At 37.3% G+C, this 13,028-nt stretch overlaps 1 protein-coding gene across 2 annotated transcripts; it reads right to left on the bottom strand.

Annotated features, from left to right (window-relative positions):
- Positions 1–9,176: 9,176 nt before the first annotated feature.
- Positions 9,177–12,384, bottom strand: mgat2 (alpha-1,6-mannosyl-glycoprotein 2-beta-N-acetylglucosaminyltransferase). 2 transcript variants are annotated; one of them, XM_016240295.1, is made up of 2 exons: positions 12,300–12,384; positions 9,177–11,112 (listed from the first exon to the last, which is right to left on the bottom strand). In XM_016240295.1, exon 2 carries the CDS (start codon positions 10,902–10,904, stop codon positions 9,540–9,542), a length of 1,365 nt encoding a protein of 454 aa, XP_016095781.1. In that variant the 5' UTR covers positions 10,905–11,112; positions 12,300–12,384; the 3' UTR covers positions 9,177–9,539. The 2 variants fall into 2 exon arrangements, with proteins under 2 accessions (XP_016095781.1, XP_016095782.1); XM_016240296.1 differs by lacking the exon at positions 12,300–12,384 and adding an exon at positions 12,174–12,282.
- Positions 12,385–13,028: the final 644 nt, after the last annotated feature.

The raw sequence follows: 13,028 nt of genomic DNA, 5'->3' as shown, positions 1-13,028 counted from the left end.
CAACCCAACCGCTGGGTCAAAACAACCCAACCGCTGGTTAACAGCTGGGTCAAATCAACCCAACCGCTGGGTAACAGCTGGGTCAAATCAACCCAACCCCTGGGTAACAGCTGGGTCAAAACAACCCAACCGCTGGGTGAAAACAACCCAACCCCTGGGTAACAGCTGGGTCAAAACAAAACAACCCAACCGCTGGGTAACAGCTGGGTCAAAACAACCCAACCGCTGGGTAACAGCTGGGTCAAAACAACCCAACCGCTGGGTAACAGCTGGGTCAAAACAACCCAACCGCTGGGTAACAGCTGGGTCAAAACAACCCAACCGCTGGGTAACAGCTGGGTCAAAACAACCCAACCGCTGGGTAACAGCTGGGTCAAAACAACCCAACCGCTGGGTAACAGCTGGGTGAAAACAACCCAATAGCAGGGTTTGTCCCTTTTTAACCCAGCGCTGGGTTATATTTAACCCAGCATTTTTTAGAGTGTATGTTAGTGAAAGCTGGAAAATGAATTAATATATAATATTTTTATGACTGTTTTTTTAATGTTTAAAAGTTTAAGTTGACTCTGAGAACAGCTCTGAAATGTGATCTAATGCATGGGACTTGAATGTATATGTTGTTGTTTGTTTGTTTGTTTTGGGTCCAGTAGAATCTGGATGTGCTGATTTTAGTCTGGAACACTCCAGGCTTTAGACCAGAGGAGGCGCTGCACTGTTTTCCAGCACTTTCCCTGACATAAGACGAGTCCAGTGTGTTTGAGTGCGTTTCCAGAAGCACACACACAGTCACACACCGAGAAACTCTCTCCAGACCGTTTTGTATTACTAATACAATTAGAGAGGTGTCATTTAAGATCGTATTTATCCTGTAAACCAGGTCATTGCAAAGTACATTTTGTAAAGACATGGAGGAAATGAGAGTATTGTTCATTTATTTTATGATTGTATTTATACAAAACTATATGTTGGTGTGATTTGGCCTTTTTTTTTGTTTGTTTTTTTGTTAAAAAAGTACTAAGATTGAATTGCGACTATTTTTTTTTTTTTACAAGTATAGTTTACTTCAAAATGTAGTATATTGTGAATTTACTCATTATATAATAAGGTTTCCTCCAGTGAGTCAGTGTTCTGGTGTGAATCAGGAGAGAGATCTGCACAGATCAAGCAGCGTTTAAACAGCTCTAAACACATATCTGGCTAAATTTTGATGTGAGAGACACCAGCAGATGTACTTTTTCACTGGAGGAAGAGTTATTATGGATTATGGACTCTATGTGTTTTAGTTAAAAACATCTTGATACTGGATTAGTTTCAGCTTTTGTCTTCTCCAGATGTTAACTGATGGACTGGAGTGCTGTGGATTATTGTGATGTTTTTATCAGCTGTTTGCACTCTCAATCTGACGGCACCCATTCACTTGCAGTGAGACACTGATGCAATTTCTCCAAATCTGATGAAGAAACAAACTCATCTACGTCTCGGATGCTCTGAGGGTGAGCACATTGTTAGGGTTCCCTACAGTCTATCAATGCCAAAGACTGATGCTTTTTGTCACATGCTTCAGTTCACAGCATTAAACAGAGTATCACTGGTTGAAAATCACTTTTTTGTGTGCATTTGAGTTATTCTAGAGTTTTGAGTCGACGCTGCACTCGACTGTGAACATTGTGGTCATGAAGCCAAGTTTTGTTCTTGCCAAATGAACATCTGATCACTGATCAACCAGGTGAAAATAGTTAGGAAAAGCAATTATTTTATTGCTAGCGCTGATGCTTTTGTAAGAAGTTGACAGTCAACTTGTAGTCTCTTCCGCTCACCGAGGCTGCATTTATTTGAACAGAAATACAGTAAAAATTGTGAAATAGTTTTGTAATTTAAAACAGCTGTTTTCTGTGTGAATATCTGTTAAACTGTAATGTATTTCTGTGATGCGCAGCTGTATTTCCAGCATCATTACTCCAATCTTCAGAGTCACATGATCTTCAGAAATCAGTATAATATGCTGCTCAAGAAACATTTCTGATTATTATCAATGTTGAAAACATTAATATTTGTGTGGAAACTGTGATACATGTTATTTTTCAGGATTCACAGATGAACAGAAAGTTCAACAGAACAGCATTGATTTAGAATAGAAATTGTTTGCAACATTATAAATGTCTTTACTGTCACTTTTGATCAATTTAACGCGTCCTTGACTCATCTGTCCTCATAATTTTTCTCTTTAGGGCCTGTTGTCGTCCCAAAACCCAGCGGGATGATCGTATAACTGGACCTTCAGACGCATTATATATTTACTGTTCACACTGAAGCCTGTCAAGATCATATTTCACTCTAAAATCAACAAAGAACATATATTTTGCATAAACATAATGAAGCCATTAAATTCTATGCATTATTTTCATGACAGTTAAACACGTTTTCAGCCTAACTCTCCTCATTACTGTGATGCAATATATTGTGAAGTACAACCCGAAAGTACCACGAGTTTAATTAAAAGCACAATAATTGGATGGCTTTCACGACTGTGGTCGAATTGTTTTGCACCGATTGTTCAAACTGGGTTTTTCTCAGTTTTTTAATGCACTCTAAGGATAAAATTCGACACAATTGACACACAAAGATTAAATAAAAATGAAGTTGACTCTGAGAACAGCTCTGAAATGTGATCTAATGCATGGGACTTGAATGTATATGTTGTTGTTTGTTTGTTTGTTTTGGGTCCAGTAGAATCTGGATGTGCTGATTTTAGTCTGGAACACTCCAGGCTTTAGACCAGAGGAGGCGCTGCACTGTTTTCCAGCACTTTCCCTGACATAAGACGAGTCCAGTGTGTTTGAGTGCGTTTCCAGAAGCACACACACAGTCACACACCGAGAAACTCTCTCCAGACCGTTTTGTATTACTAATACAATTAGAGAGGTGTCATTTAAGATCGTATTTATCCTGTAAAACAGGTCATTGCAAAGTACATTTTGTAAAGACATGGAGGAAATGAGAGTATTGTTCATTTATTTTATGATTGTATTTATACAAAACTATATGTTGGTGTGATTTGGCCTTTTTTTTTGTTTGTTTTTTTGTTAAAAAAGTACTAAGATTGAATTGCGACTATTTTTTTTTTTTTACAAGTATAGTTTACTTCAAAATGTAGTATATTGTGAATTTACTCATTATATAATAAGGTTTCCTCCAGTGAGTCAGTGTTCTGGTGTGAATCAGGAGAGAGATCTGCACAGATCAAGCAGCGTTTAAACAGCTCTAAACACATAAATTTTGATGTGAGAGACACCAGCAGATGCACTTCTTCACTGGAGGAAGCGTTATTATGGATTATGGACTCTATGTGTTTTAGTTAAAAACATCTTGATACTGGATTAGTTTCAGCTTTTGTCTTCTCCAGATGTTAACTGATGGACTGGAGTGCTGTGGATTATTGTGATGTTTTTATCAGCTGTTTGGACTCTCAATCTGACGGCACCCATTCACTTGCAGTGAGACACTGATGCAATTTCTCCAAATCTGATGAAGAAACAAACTCATCTACGTCTCGGATGCTCTGAGGGTGAGCACATTGTTAGGGTTCCCTACAGTCTATCAATGCCAAAGACTGATGCTTTTTGTCACATGCTTCAGTTCACAGCATTAAACAGAGTATCACTGGTTGAAAATCACTTTTTTGTGTGCATTTGAGTTATTCTAGAGTTTTGAGTCGACGCTGCACTCGACTGTGAACATTGTGGTCATGAAGCCAAGTTTTGTTCTTGCCAAATGAACATCTGATCACTGATCAACCAGGTGAAAATAGTTAGGAAAAGCAATTATTTTATTGCTAGCGCTGATGCTTTTGTAAGAAGTTGACAGTCAACTTGTAGTCTCTTCCGCTCACCGAGGCTGCATTTATTTGAACAGAAATACAGTAAAAATTGTGAAATAGTTTTGTAATTTAAAACAGCTGTTTTCTATGTGAATATCTGTTAAACTGTAATGTATTTCTGTGATGCGCAGCTGTATTTCCAGCATCATTACTCCAATCTTCAGAGTCACATGATCTTCAGAAATCAGTATAATATGCTGCTCAAGAAACATTTCTGATTATTATCAATGTTGAAAACATTAATATTTGTGTGGAAACTCTGATACATGTTATTTTTCAGGATTCACAGATGAACAGAAAGTTCAACAGAACAGCATTGATTTAGAATAGAAATTGTTTGCAACATTATAAATGTCTTTACTGTCACTTTTGATCAATTTAACGCGTCCTTGACTCATCTGTCCTCATAATTTTTCTCTTTAGGGCCTGTTGTCGTCCCAAAACCCAGCGGGATGATCGTATAACTGGACCTTCAGACGCATTATATATTTACTGTTCACACTGAAGCCTGTCAAGATCATATTTCACTCTAAAATCAACAAAGAACATATATTTTGCATAAACATAATGAAGCCATTAAATTCTATGCATTATTTTCATGACAGTTAAACACGTTTTCAGCCTAACTCTCCTCATTACTGTGATGCAATATATTGTGAAGTACAACCCGAAAGTACCACGAGTTTAATTAAAAGCACAATAATTGGATGGCTTTCACGACTGTGGTCGAATTGTTTTGCACCGATTGTTCAAACTGGGTTTTTCTCAGAATTGCATTGGAAGAAAAATGCGCTTAAATAAGCATTTATTTTAATATTGTTTCAAATGAAACGGGTTATTGTACAATGTGTAAATATTGTAAATTACAGATTTATGATGGATTGAAATAATAATTACACAAAATAGAAAACAGTTGTATTTCTAATGCAGAGGAATTTATAAAATGATCTTAAAATAAGCCTGTGTTTGGCTCGTGTTTCATTATCAGATGGTTGTTTATATGTGATATGTTTGTTTTTGTGAGTATGGTTTCAAAATAATTACTAATTTAACCTGAAAATTCATCCTTTATCTAATCTGGTGTTAAAAAGATTGCTTGTAAATGTCTCAAAACTTGTATCCAACCCTTGCTTTCTTTTAATCAGCACAGGTTTTGTAGTAGTTGATTGTAGGTCTCAGTGATTATTGTCAAAGTTGTCCACAAATAATGCTTTTTTCACTCAAAAACAGGTGCGTGAGCTCAGATCAGGTCCAAAAAGAAATGCAAAACCTGTGCTGATTGACTAAAAACAAGCTGATTCAAAGATCGAATCCAAGATTTGGTGATAATACAGCATAACGAGAGATTAATAAGCAATTTTTGTAGGCTGGTCATGTTTGACCCGTAACAAGGTGAGAAAAGAAATCCCCCCGAAATACAAAAATGATCAGTTTTTTGGGAAGCTGTTTTTTTTCCCTGTGCTGAGCAAAGTCAGTAAGTTTAACTCCAATGCAAAACATTAACAGCATTTTCAGGAAAAAGAAAACCCTCTCCGGGTCAAAAATGACCCGGACACATCATTAATGCATTTAAACGTTTTGATTTAAATCAGATTGTGCAATTTCAAAATTTGAAGCAAAAACAGAACGATCTGACCTTAACTTTGTGAAATTATGCTACATAAAACATCTTTAATATGCATTATACAGAGTCAAGATGAAAAGAAAATACCATCTAAACTTCAGTTCCCTTCAGAAATAATTTCATATAAACTCCCACCTCCGATTATATCGCGATTAGCATCTCAACCGACTTGAATCGTCACATTTTTATTTATTTCTAAAGGGACAATCTACATAAATCAACATTCATGAATATAAACGTACCCAAATTAGCCCAAAGGTTTGCATTGGTAGTCCCTTTGCCCAGATGGCCTAAAAACGAGTTACAATAAAATAAAAACTAAATAGAAATAACAACAAAACACAACCAAAAATTATAAACAACTCTCTAAAATACAATTTAACAATGCATTATACAAAATGACAATATATGAAAAAAAAGAAAAAAATATTATGGGTAAAAATTTTTTTTTTAATTAAAATAAAAAAAAACTAAATATATTGTAGAAACTTAATTTGCTGTAAAGTTGCTTTGCAATGATTTGTATCGTGAAAAGCGCTATAGAAATAAACTTGAATTTAATTTTAAAAATACAATTATTAATAGATAAAGCAATGGATTAATGGATAAAGCAACATTAATGTTGATTATGAAGAAGCCATTTTTTTTTATTATACTTAAATGATTTAAACTATATGCATTCTCTAATTGATAGAACCAGTTACTCTGTTTTCAATAGATTTAAATCGAATAAAATCAGTCAGATTTTTTTTGCATTATTCAAATCTACAGCTTTTTGAGTTTCTGTTAAACTACACACATGCTTTATACTCCGTCTGAGTTTGCGATCTTCATTCCTGCGAACAGCCTTTCATCTGATGTGCCAGACTCTTTTTTTCCTCCAGACGTTGGTTCTTATAATTGGGAAATTAACACAGAGAGACAGGTCGGTCTTGGCATGAACACAAGACATACTTTCAGGACTGATGGACAACGTTTGGTGCACATTTATGTTTTGTACAATTCAAGACCAACCTCATAATTACATGTTTTGAACATTTAGTTCCAGTAAAAATGCACTGCACATTTTTTCCCCCATTGATCTCTGCAGCACAAACGCTGTTCAGTACTGATGGTTGCATTCACATCATCATATCTGATCCCGCCTGTCATTTGCATTCTGATTAATTACTGATTATACTAATTGGCATTGAACTATTCTCTCCATTAGCATTATATGGCAGCAGCGGATGTGCATGGTGGCACCAGAGTAATTCGTCGTTATGAGTCTTAAAAGGTCAAACCATAATATCAGCTCAACATTTGTAATTGGAAAAATTGCAGGGTATTAATATCAGATCTGTTGGTTATTCACTTCCAGTATATTTAAGCCTCATGTTCTGGTCATTTTGACCCAGAGAGGATTTTCTTTTTCTTGAAAATGTCTAAGACTTACTGACATTGCTCATACAGGGTATAACAACTTCCCAAAGTTGTTACATTTGTTACATTTGATTTGATCTATTAGAATGTTCCCCCCAACTTGTTACACTTGTGGTGTTCCGTGTCAAAAATGACTACAAAGAATTGCTTATGCATTTCTATTTACGTTAGATTATCACCGAATCTTGATTCAATCTTTTATCAGCTTGTTTTCTCTCATTTAGCACAGGTTTTGTATTTCTTTTTTGGAACTGGTTGATCGTAGGCCTCATTGAACTCAGTTTTTGAGTTAAATTTAGCCAAAATTATCCACAAATAATGCTTTTTCATTCAATAACTGAGGTGCATGAGCTCAAATCAATAAACCCTACAAACAAACTAGATCCCAAAAAAAATACAAAACCAGTGCTAATTGAAAGAAAACAAGCTGATAAAATGATTAAATACAGTATTTAGTGATAATATCGCAATTTTTGACCAGAAAACCCAAATTAGGTAAAGGATTTTTAGCAGGTGTAAATTTAGTCACAGGTGTTTCTCCTGAAATCAATCAACGGTTGTCATAAATTGAGAGTATTGGGAGTATTACAGAGTATTGACCAATAAAATCAATGATGATTTGATCTTGAGAGCATTTGATGAGAATGTTTGAGATCTCTGACTTGGTATTCACACATTTTCTGACTAGTTTCACCTGACTAGTCGCTTTTCAGTTAAACATCAGTGATACTTATCCTAGTTGTTGGTGCAGTTCTCCGTCCCGCTGCATTTGATCACCATTGCTAACACACAAGCATTTAATGACTGATAGGATGCATTTCAGTGCAGTTCTTTGAGTTAGAAGCAGAAAAGATTCTGGTAAGAGTGTTGATCGGACATATTCACCAGAAGGACGATAAAACAGGTGAAAATCACAATGAAGGAGGAACCCAGACCAGAAGATCACAGAGATGCGAGGATGCAGGACACTTTTCCACATGCAACTGCATAGCAATGCACTAAAAACACTTTATCAACCACTCTAGCATTGTGGCTATAGGTTTTGCATTGTCAGCCATCACTGAAGTACACTGAAGTATCTTTAACTAATGGAAAACATCCCAAATACAACACTATACCAGTCTGTGAGTGTCACTATGAATTAGACATTCAGGGGTGTGTTTCCCAAAAGCATCGTTAGCTAACTATGGTCGATATTTCTATTGAACTCTATTGGTAACGACAGATATTTCCCTCTAAAAGTGCTTGAAGTCCTCTTGTGGAAGCCTACAATCAGGATCAGAAGGAACCTATCGACTGCTATTGCATCTTCTGCGGAACAGATTCAAACATGGTAAACGTGTTAAACAGAGCTATTCAAATTATTAAATTAAGTCAAAATATTTAATACAAAACATGCAAAAGGGGGAAGGTGTAAGACACCATTTCAGTTTTTAGTTAAAGGGATAGTACACAAAAGAAGATATTTTGAAGAATGTTTCAGCTGTTTTTGTCCACTCAGTTACAGCCAATGGGGTCCAAAACAACCGGCACCCATTGACTTTCATTGTATGAACAAAAAATCATAAAGGCACTTTTAAAAACATCTTTCATCTTCCACTAAAGAAAGAAACGTTTTTGGACGGTGGTGCATGGATGCAAAACATAATAAATAAATATCTTTGTCACACACAGTGTTATTTTAGTATCGAGATACTATTTTGAATTAGATTTTATTTTGATGTTTTAATAAAAAAAATTTTTTTTTTTGTAATTTTGTAATTTAAATTTTTTTATTTTTTTTTAAATACTTCAAATTAAACTAAAATGAGAAGTGTTGCCTTTGGCAACAAGCTGAAATAATTATCCCAATATATATTTCTATATTTTTCTATATTTATTATTATTTTTTAATTTATTTCCATTAATGCTTATTTTATTTAAATAATTTTTTTAATGGTTTTAAGTTTACAATAACAACCCTGATTACATTCACTATACTATTGTCTCAAACTACAGCTCCGAAGGCTTTATTTCCTCACTTTCTTAAATCTGTGAAAATCGGAGCCAGAGATCTCAAAGCTTGTGTAAATGGGACAACGCGTCTATAAGGGGCTAATGAGGAGTGCAAGATAGTCAATGCAATTTTAATGTCTTGCAAAAGCTTCAAAACCATTCTAATACTGCAATACGTTCAATATGAAGCACAACCTTACACCTGGAAAACGGTCAGGCACATTCAAGCAAATAGAAAATAGTTAATCTGCATATCAAAAATAGCCCGTCGTTTTAGCATAACCGTAAACAGAAGGTGGAATTATGATCAAAAGTACACTTGTCTATATGCATAATACATACATATATTTAAGAAAGTTCATGCTTTTGCAGATCGTAAAATCATACATACAAACGTCGTCTTCGTAGTGGCACAAAAATGCTATTTAATAATAGATATAAGACAACAATAACACTTTTTTTCGATAATACTTCAATGATGCTCATAATCACCAAATCCAAACGTCACATACTTTTTTATTTGGAATATCTCAATAAAACAGGCAATAGGAAGAAATAGTCCATATAGAGCTCTTAAAGGCTTTCATTAGAGGATGCAAAAACAACAAAAACAATACAAAGTCACTGTAATCGAAGGTAGCTCTTGCAGAGTTCATGGTCCCTGATGTCTCCCCAGCCTCCGTTTTTGACGTGCGGAGCCACTCCTTTGGCTCCGGAAGCTGGGAGTCTCTTTGTAATGAGCAGCTGTTTGGGGAATAGCTGGTTCCCGCTGCTCTGGAGAATGTTCTCGATCTTCGTCTTCTGGCTGGATGGCATGCAAGCCGACTTCTTGTGGTGCATGCCGCAGTCTCCGGCGTGGAAGACCCGAGGCGCCTCGCTGACCATGACCTTCAGGAACGTGGGCAAACAGGTCACGGTGAGGTGCTGCAACGACCAATCCCAGTTATAGTCGTCGTAGGTGCAGAAGGCATCGGTGCATCTGAGGAGTTTCTGGTAGGTATCTCTGTTCAGCGCCATTCCCATGTTATGCTCGGTGGACTTCCATGCTTTCACCTCCACTTTGTTGGCTTTGCTGGAGTAGCCGACGTGTCCGTAGCTTCCTAGAGACAAGATGTCACAGTCGGGACACTGCTCTTTCTTGAGGGACACCATGAGTTTGAGAAGGTGGTAGAAGTCGGGGGCGAGGTAGTGGTCCTCTTCGATGAGCAATAAGAGTCCTTGGTGGTCTTTCAAGACTCGGACTCGATCCCAAACGAAGTGCAGCTTCCACCACCAATGGTGTTTGGTCTGCGAGAACTTGGCTTCCCGATAGTGTCCGAAGGAGTCTGGGTACTCTGCGTTTAAGCAGCCTAGGGTTAAGGCATCTTTCTTGGGAATGTCTCGAGGGCAATCTCTGGGGTCGTTCCCGGGGAACTCTTGAGGATAGAGCTGGATGCTGAAGGGGAAGAATATCTGAAGGACCAAGCAGAAGTCGACGGATGTGACTATCCGGTTGATTTCCGGCGACCAGAAGTCGTGGCTGAATACCAGAAAGACGTTCTCGATTCCTTTTGCTTTCCTCAAGCTGTCCACCAACAGGCGTAGGTATTCGGGACGGTTATGAACCTGGACGACGACGACTAGGTCGTCCTTCTGGCGCACAGAACGAAACTTCTCCTCGTTTCTTAGTGTCTGGTCGAAGTTGAGTTGAAAGACGATTCCTCTGTACACAAGAGTTGCGTTGTCCGCTCCAGATTTGGCAGCTGCCTGTAGTTGTACTTGTAGTTTTTCCGGAAGAGTTTCGTTGATAGTTTTCCGGGTTACTGGGATCGTGACATGTATTTGTTCTTGACCCCCAACGCTACTTCGTTTCCCCGTTTCCGCCTCTTTGGGAAACACTGTGGCGCTCGCCTTCTTCGGTTTCCCGCTATTCCAGACGGCGAATCCGCAGATGACCACCACTACAGTCAGTATTACCACCTTTCGCTTGTAAATTCGGAATCTCATGATAGGCAGTCGCCTTGCGGGACGGTCGGAGACACGATTCGGGAGACGAGGACGGCAGGTTTGCGATGCAATAAAAGTCTGTGCCAGCAGATTGGGAACAAAACGTTATCATAGAAAATGCAGCTTATTCTTGGTCCTCTAATTCTGGAATGTAATCGAATGACAGTGTTTCCCATAAGGCATTTTTCTTAGAGTCGCCTTTTAAAACCTGAGGAAAATAAGTTGATAGAATGATTTTAATTAGCATGGTCTGCGTTTTTTTTGCAAACTACATTTTAGAAATTCACTTTAACATCTCTAAATTCGCCTTACAAAGCATATTAATATTCATTGTAAACAATGGAATATTAGTGACTGCACCCAAAAAATATTTAGGCCTAAATTTAAGATTTAAATTGCATATAAAATTTTCATATATTTTGGATTACACAATTTTAACAAACAAATAAACGTAATGTGATGCATATTTGTCAATCTTGTCAATCATGAAACAGGTCAGATTTATCCAGTTTTGCATCTATTTGATTGTATTTAAATAGTTTTATTTTTTAAAATGCATTTATTCAAATTGCTTAGAATCAGCATACATTTGTTCACTGTAAAAAACTATGACACGTATGCAGTTAAAATGTATGAACATTGTTGAAATATGGTTAGCTGTGGAACAAGCAATATTCCGTTTTTTGATTATATATTTAGATTTGCTGATGATAATATATACACATTACTATATAATATATACTAACCTGGACATAACAGTCTTCTGCTTAAATAAATGCATTACTGTACCGTTAGCATCTACTAATACTAAAGTAGTACTGCATTTATATATAACGCACTGCTGCAATCTGCAGTGAATCGCCAGTACAAACAACACCGAATTTCTACAGATTTGTCGTGATCTGTGTGCTTTTAGTAGGTCAATGCATTCGTATTTTTAGGACCAAAGCAGGGCTATGAATAAACCTGCGGGAAATACATGCATGCACACGCGCATAAACACAATATGGGGGGAAATGCGAACACCACATTTGCATGACCGTCGACTAATGCAACTCTAGAGCTTCATAAACGTGAGAAAGCATGCACAAATATGCACAGGCTAAAGTTGAAAAATAAGGAAGTATGAAGCCAGCACGCAAGCATGCTAAAGCGAGCCAGAAAAAGCATTGAAGCCAAAAACATGCCATTGCATTCATCACAAACTATATATATTTTTCTATATTACTCGTTTTGAATGACAGTTAACCGATGCACGCGTATGCATACCGATGTGTGTATTTTGGTGATGCACGGGTCACTGCTTAGCTTTGATGCTACCGATTCTTAAAGCGAAGAGCTGCCGCATTCGGATCCATACGAAACACAGAATTGCAAAGAGAATCGAAGCCTCACCGCAGATGCAGGCGTGTATGGCGGCTGTCATGTCCACATAAAAGCGCATTTTAATTGAAAGCGCGTGTTATGCTGCTCGATCGGGCTCCGTAAGATGTTTATGATGTAAAACTGACATCTATCAGGTGTTTGTACACAGCAGATGCTTTCCAGATCTTTAACAGACATCTTGCAGACGTACGTGTGCTATCTGTGTACAAACATCTGATAGACGTCAGTTTTACATCATAAACATCTTCTAAACGTCTATTTGACATCTGATAAGAAACGTCCGATAGACGTATAGCAGATGAGCAAACGGTCAAAAAATACGTCTTGCAGACATCAAATAGACGTCTCCGTGATGTAGGTGTGCTATCAGGGTATGATGTTTCCTATCAGATGTCAAATAGACGTTTAGAAGATGTTTATGATGTAAAACTGACGTCTATCAGATGTTTGTACACAGCAGATGCTTTCCAGATCTTTAACAGATATCTTGCAGACGTATCTAGGTACAAGCATCTGACAGACGTCTTTAAGATGTCAGTTTTACATCATAAACATCTTAAAGGCATCTTCTAAACGTCTATTTGACATCTGATAGGAAACGTCCGACAGACGTATAGCAGATGAGCAAACACTCAAAAAATACGTCTTGCAGACGTCAAATAGACGTTATGTACGTGTGCTATCGGGGAGGGTTCCGTCCACTTTGTGGCTAATTTGTCTAATTCTTGCACCTTATAA

Source organism: Sinocyclocheilus grahami, unplaced genomic scaffold (genome assembly GCF_001515645.1).
Source record: "Sinocyclocheilus grahami isolate Dianchi unplaced genomic scaffold, SAMN03320097.WGS_v1.1 scaffold587.1, whole genome shotgun sequence".
NCBI lineage: Eukaryota > Metazoa > Chordata > Actinopteri > Cypriniformes > Cyprinidae > Sinocyclocheilus > Sinocyclocheilus grahami.
Note: the sequence above shows the minus strand (reverse complement) of the source record. Positions and strands in the feature narration are given on the sequence as shown.

Bases quoted from the DNA above. Each gene is read 5' to 3' on its own strand.
- mgat2 (XM_016240295.1), bottom strand. From the start codon at position 10,904: ATGAGATTCCGAATTTACAAGCGAAAGGTGGTAATACTGACTGTAGTG.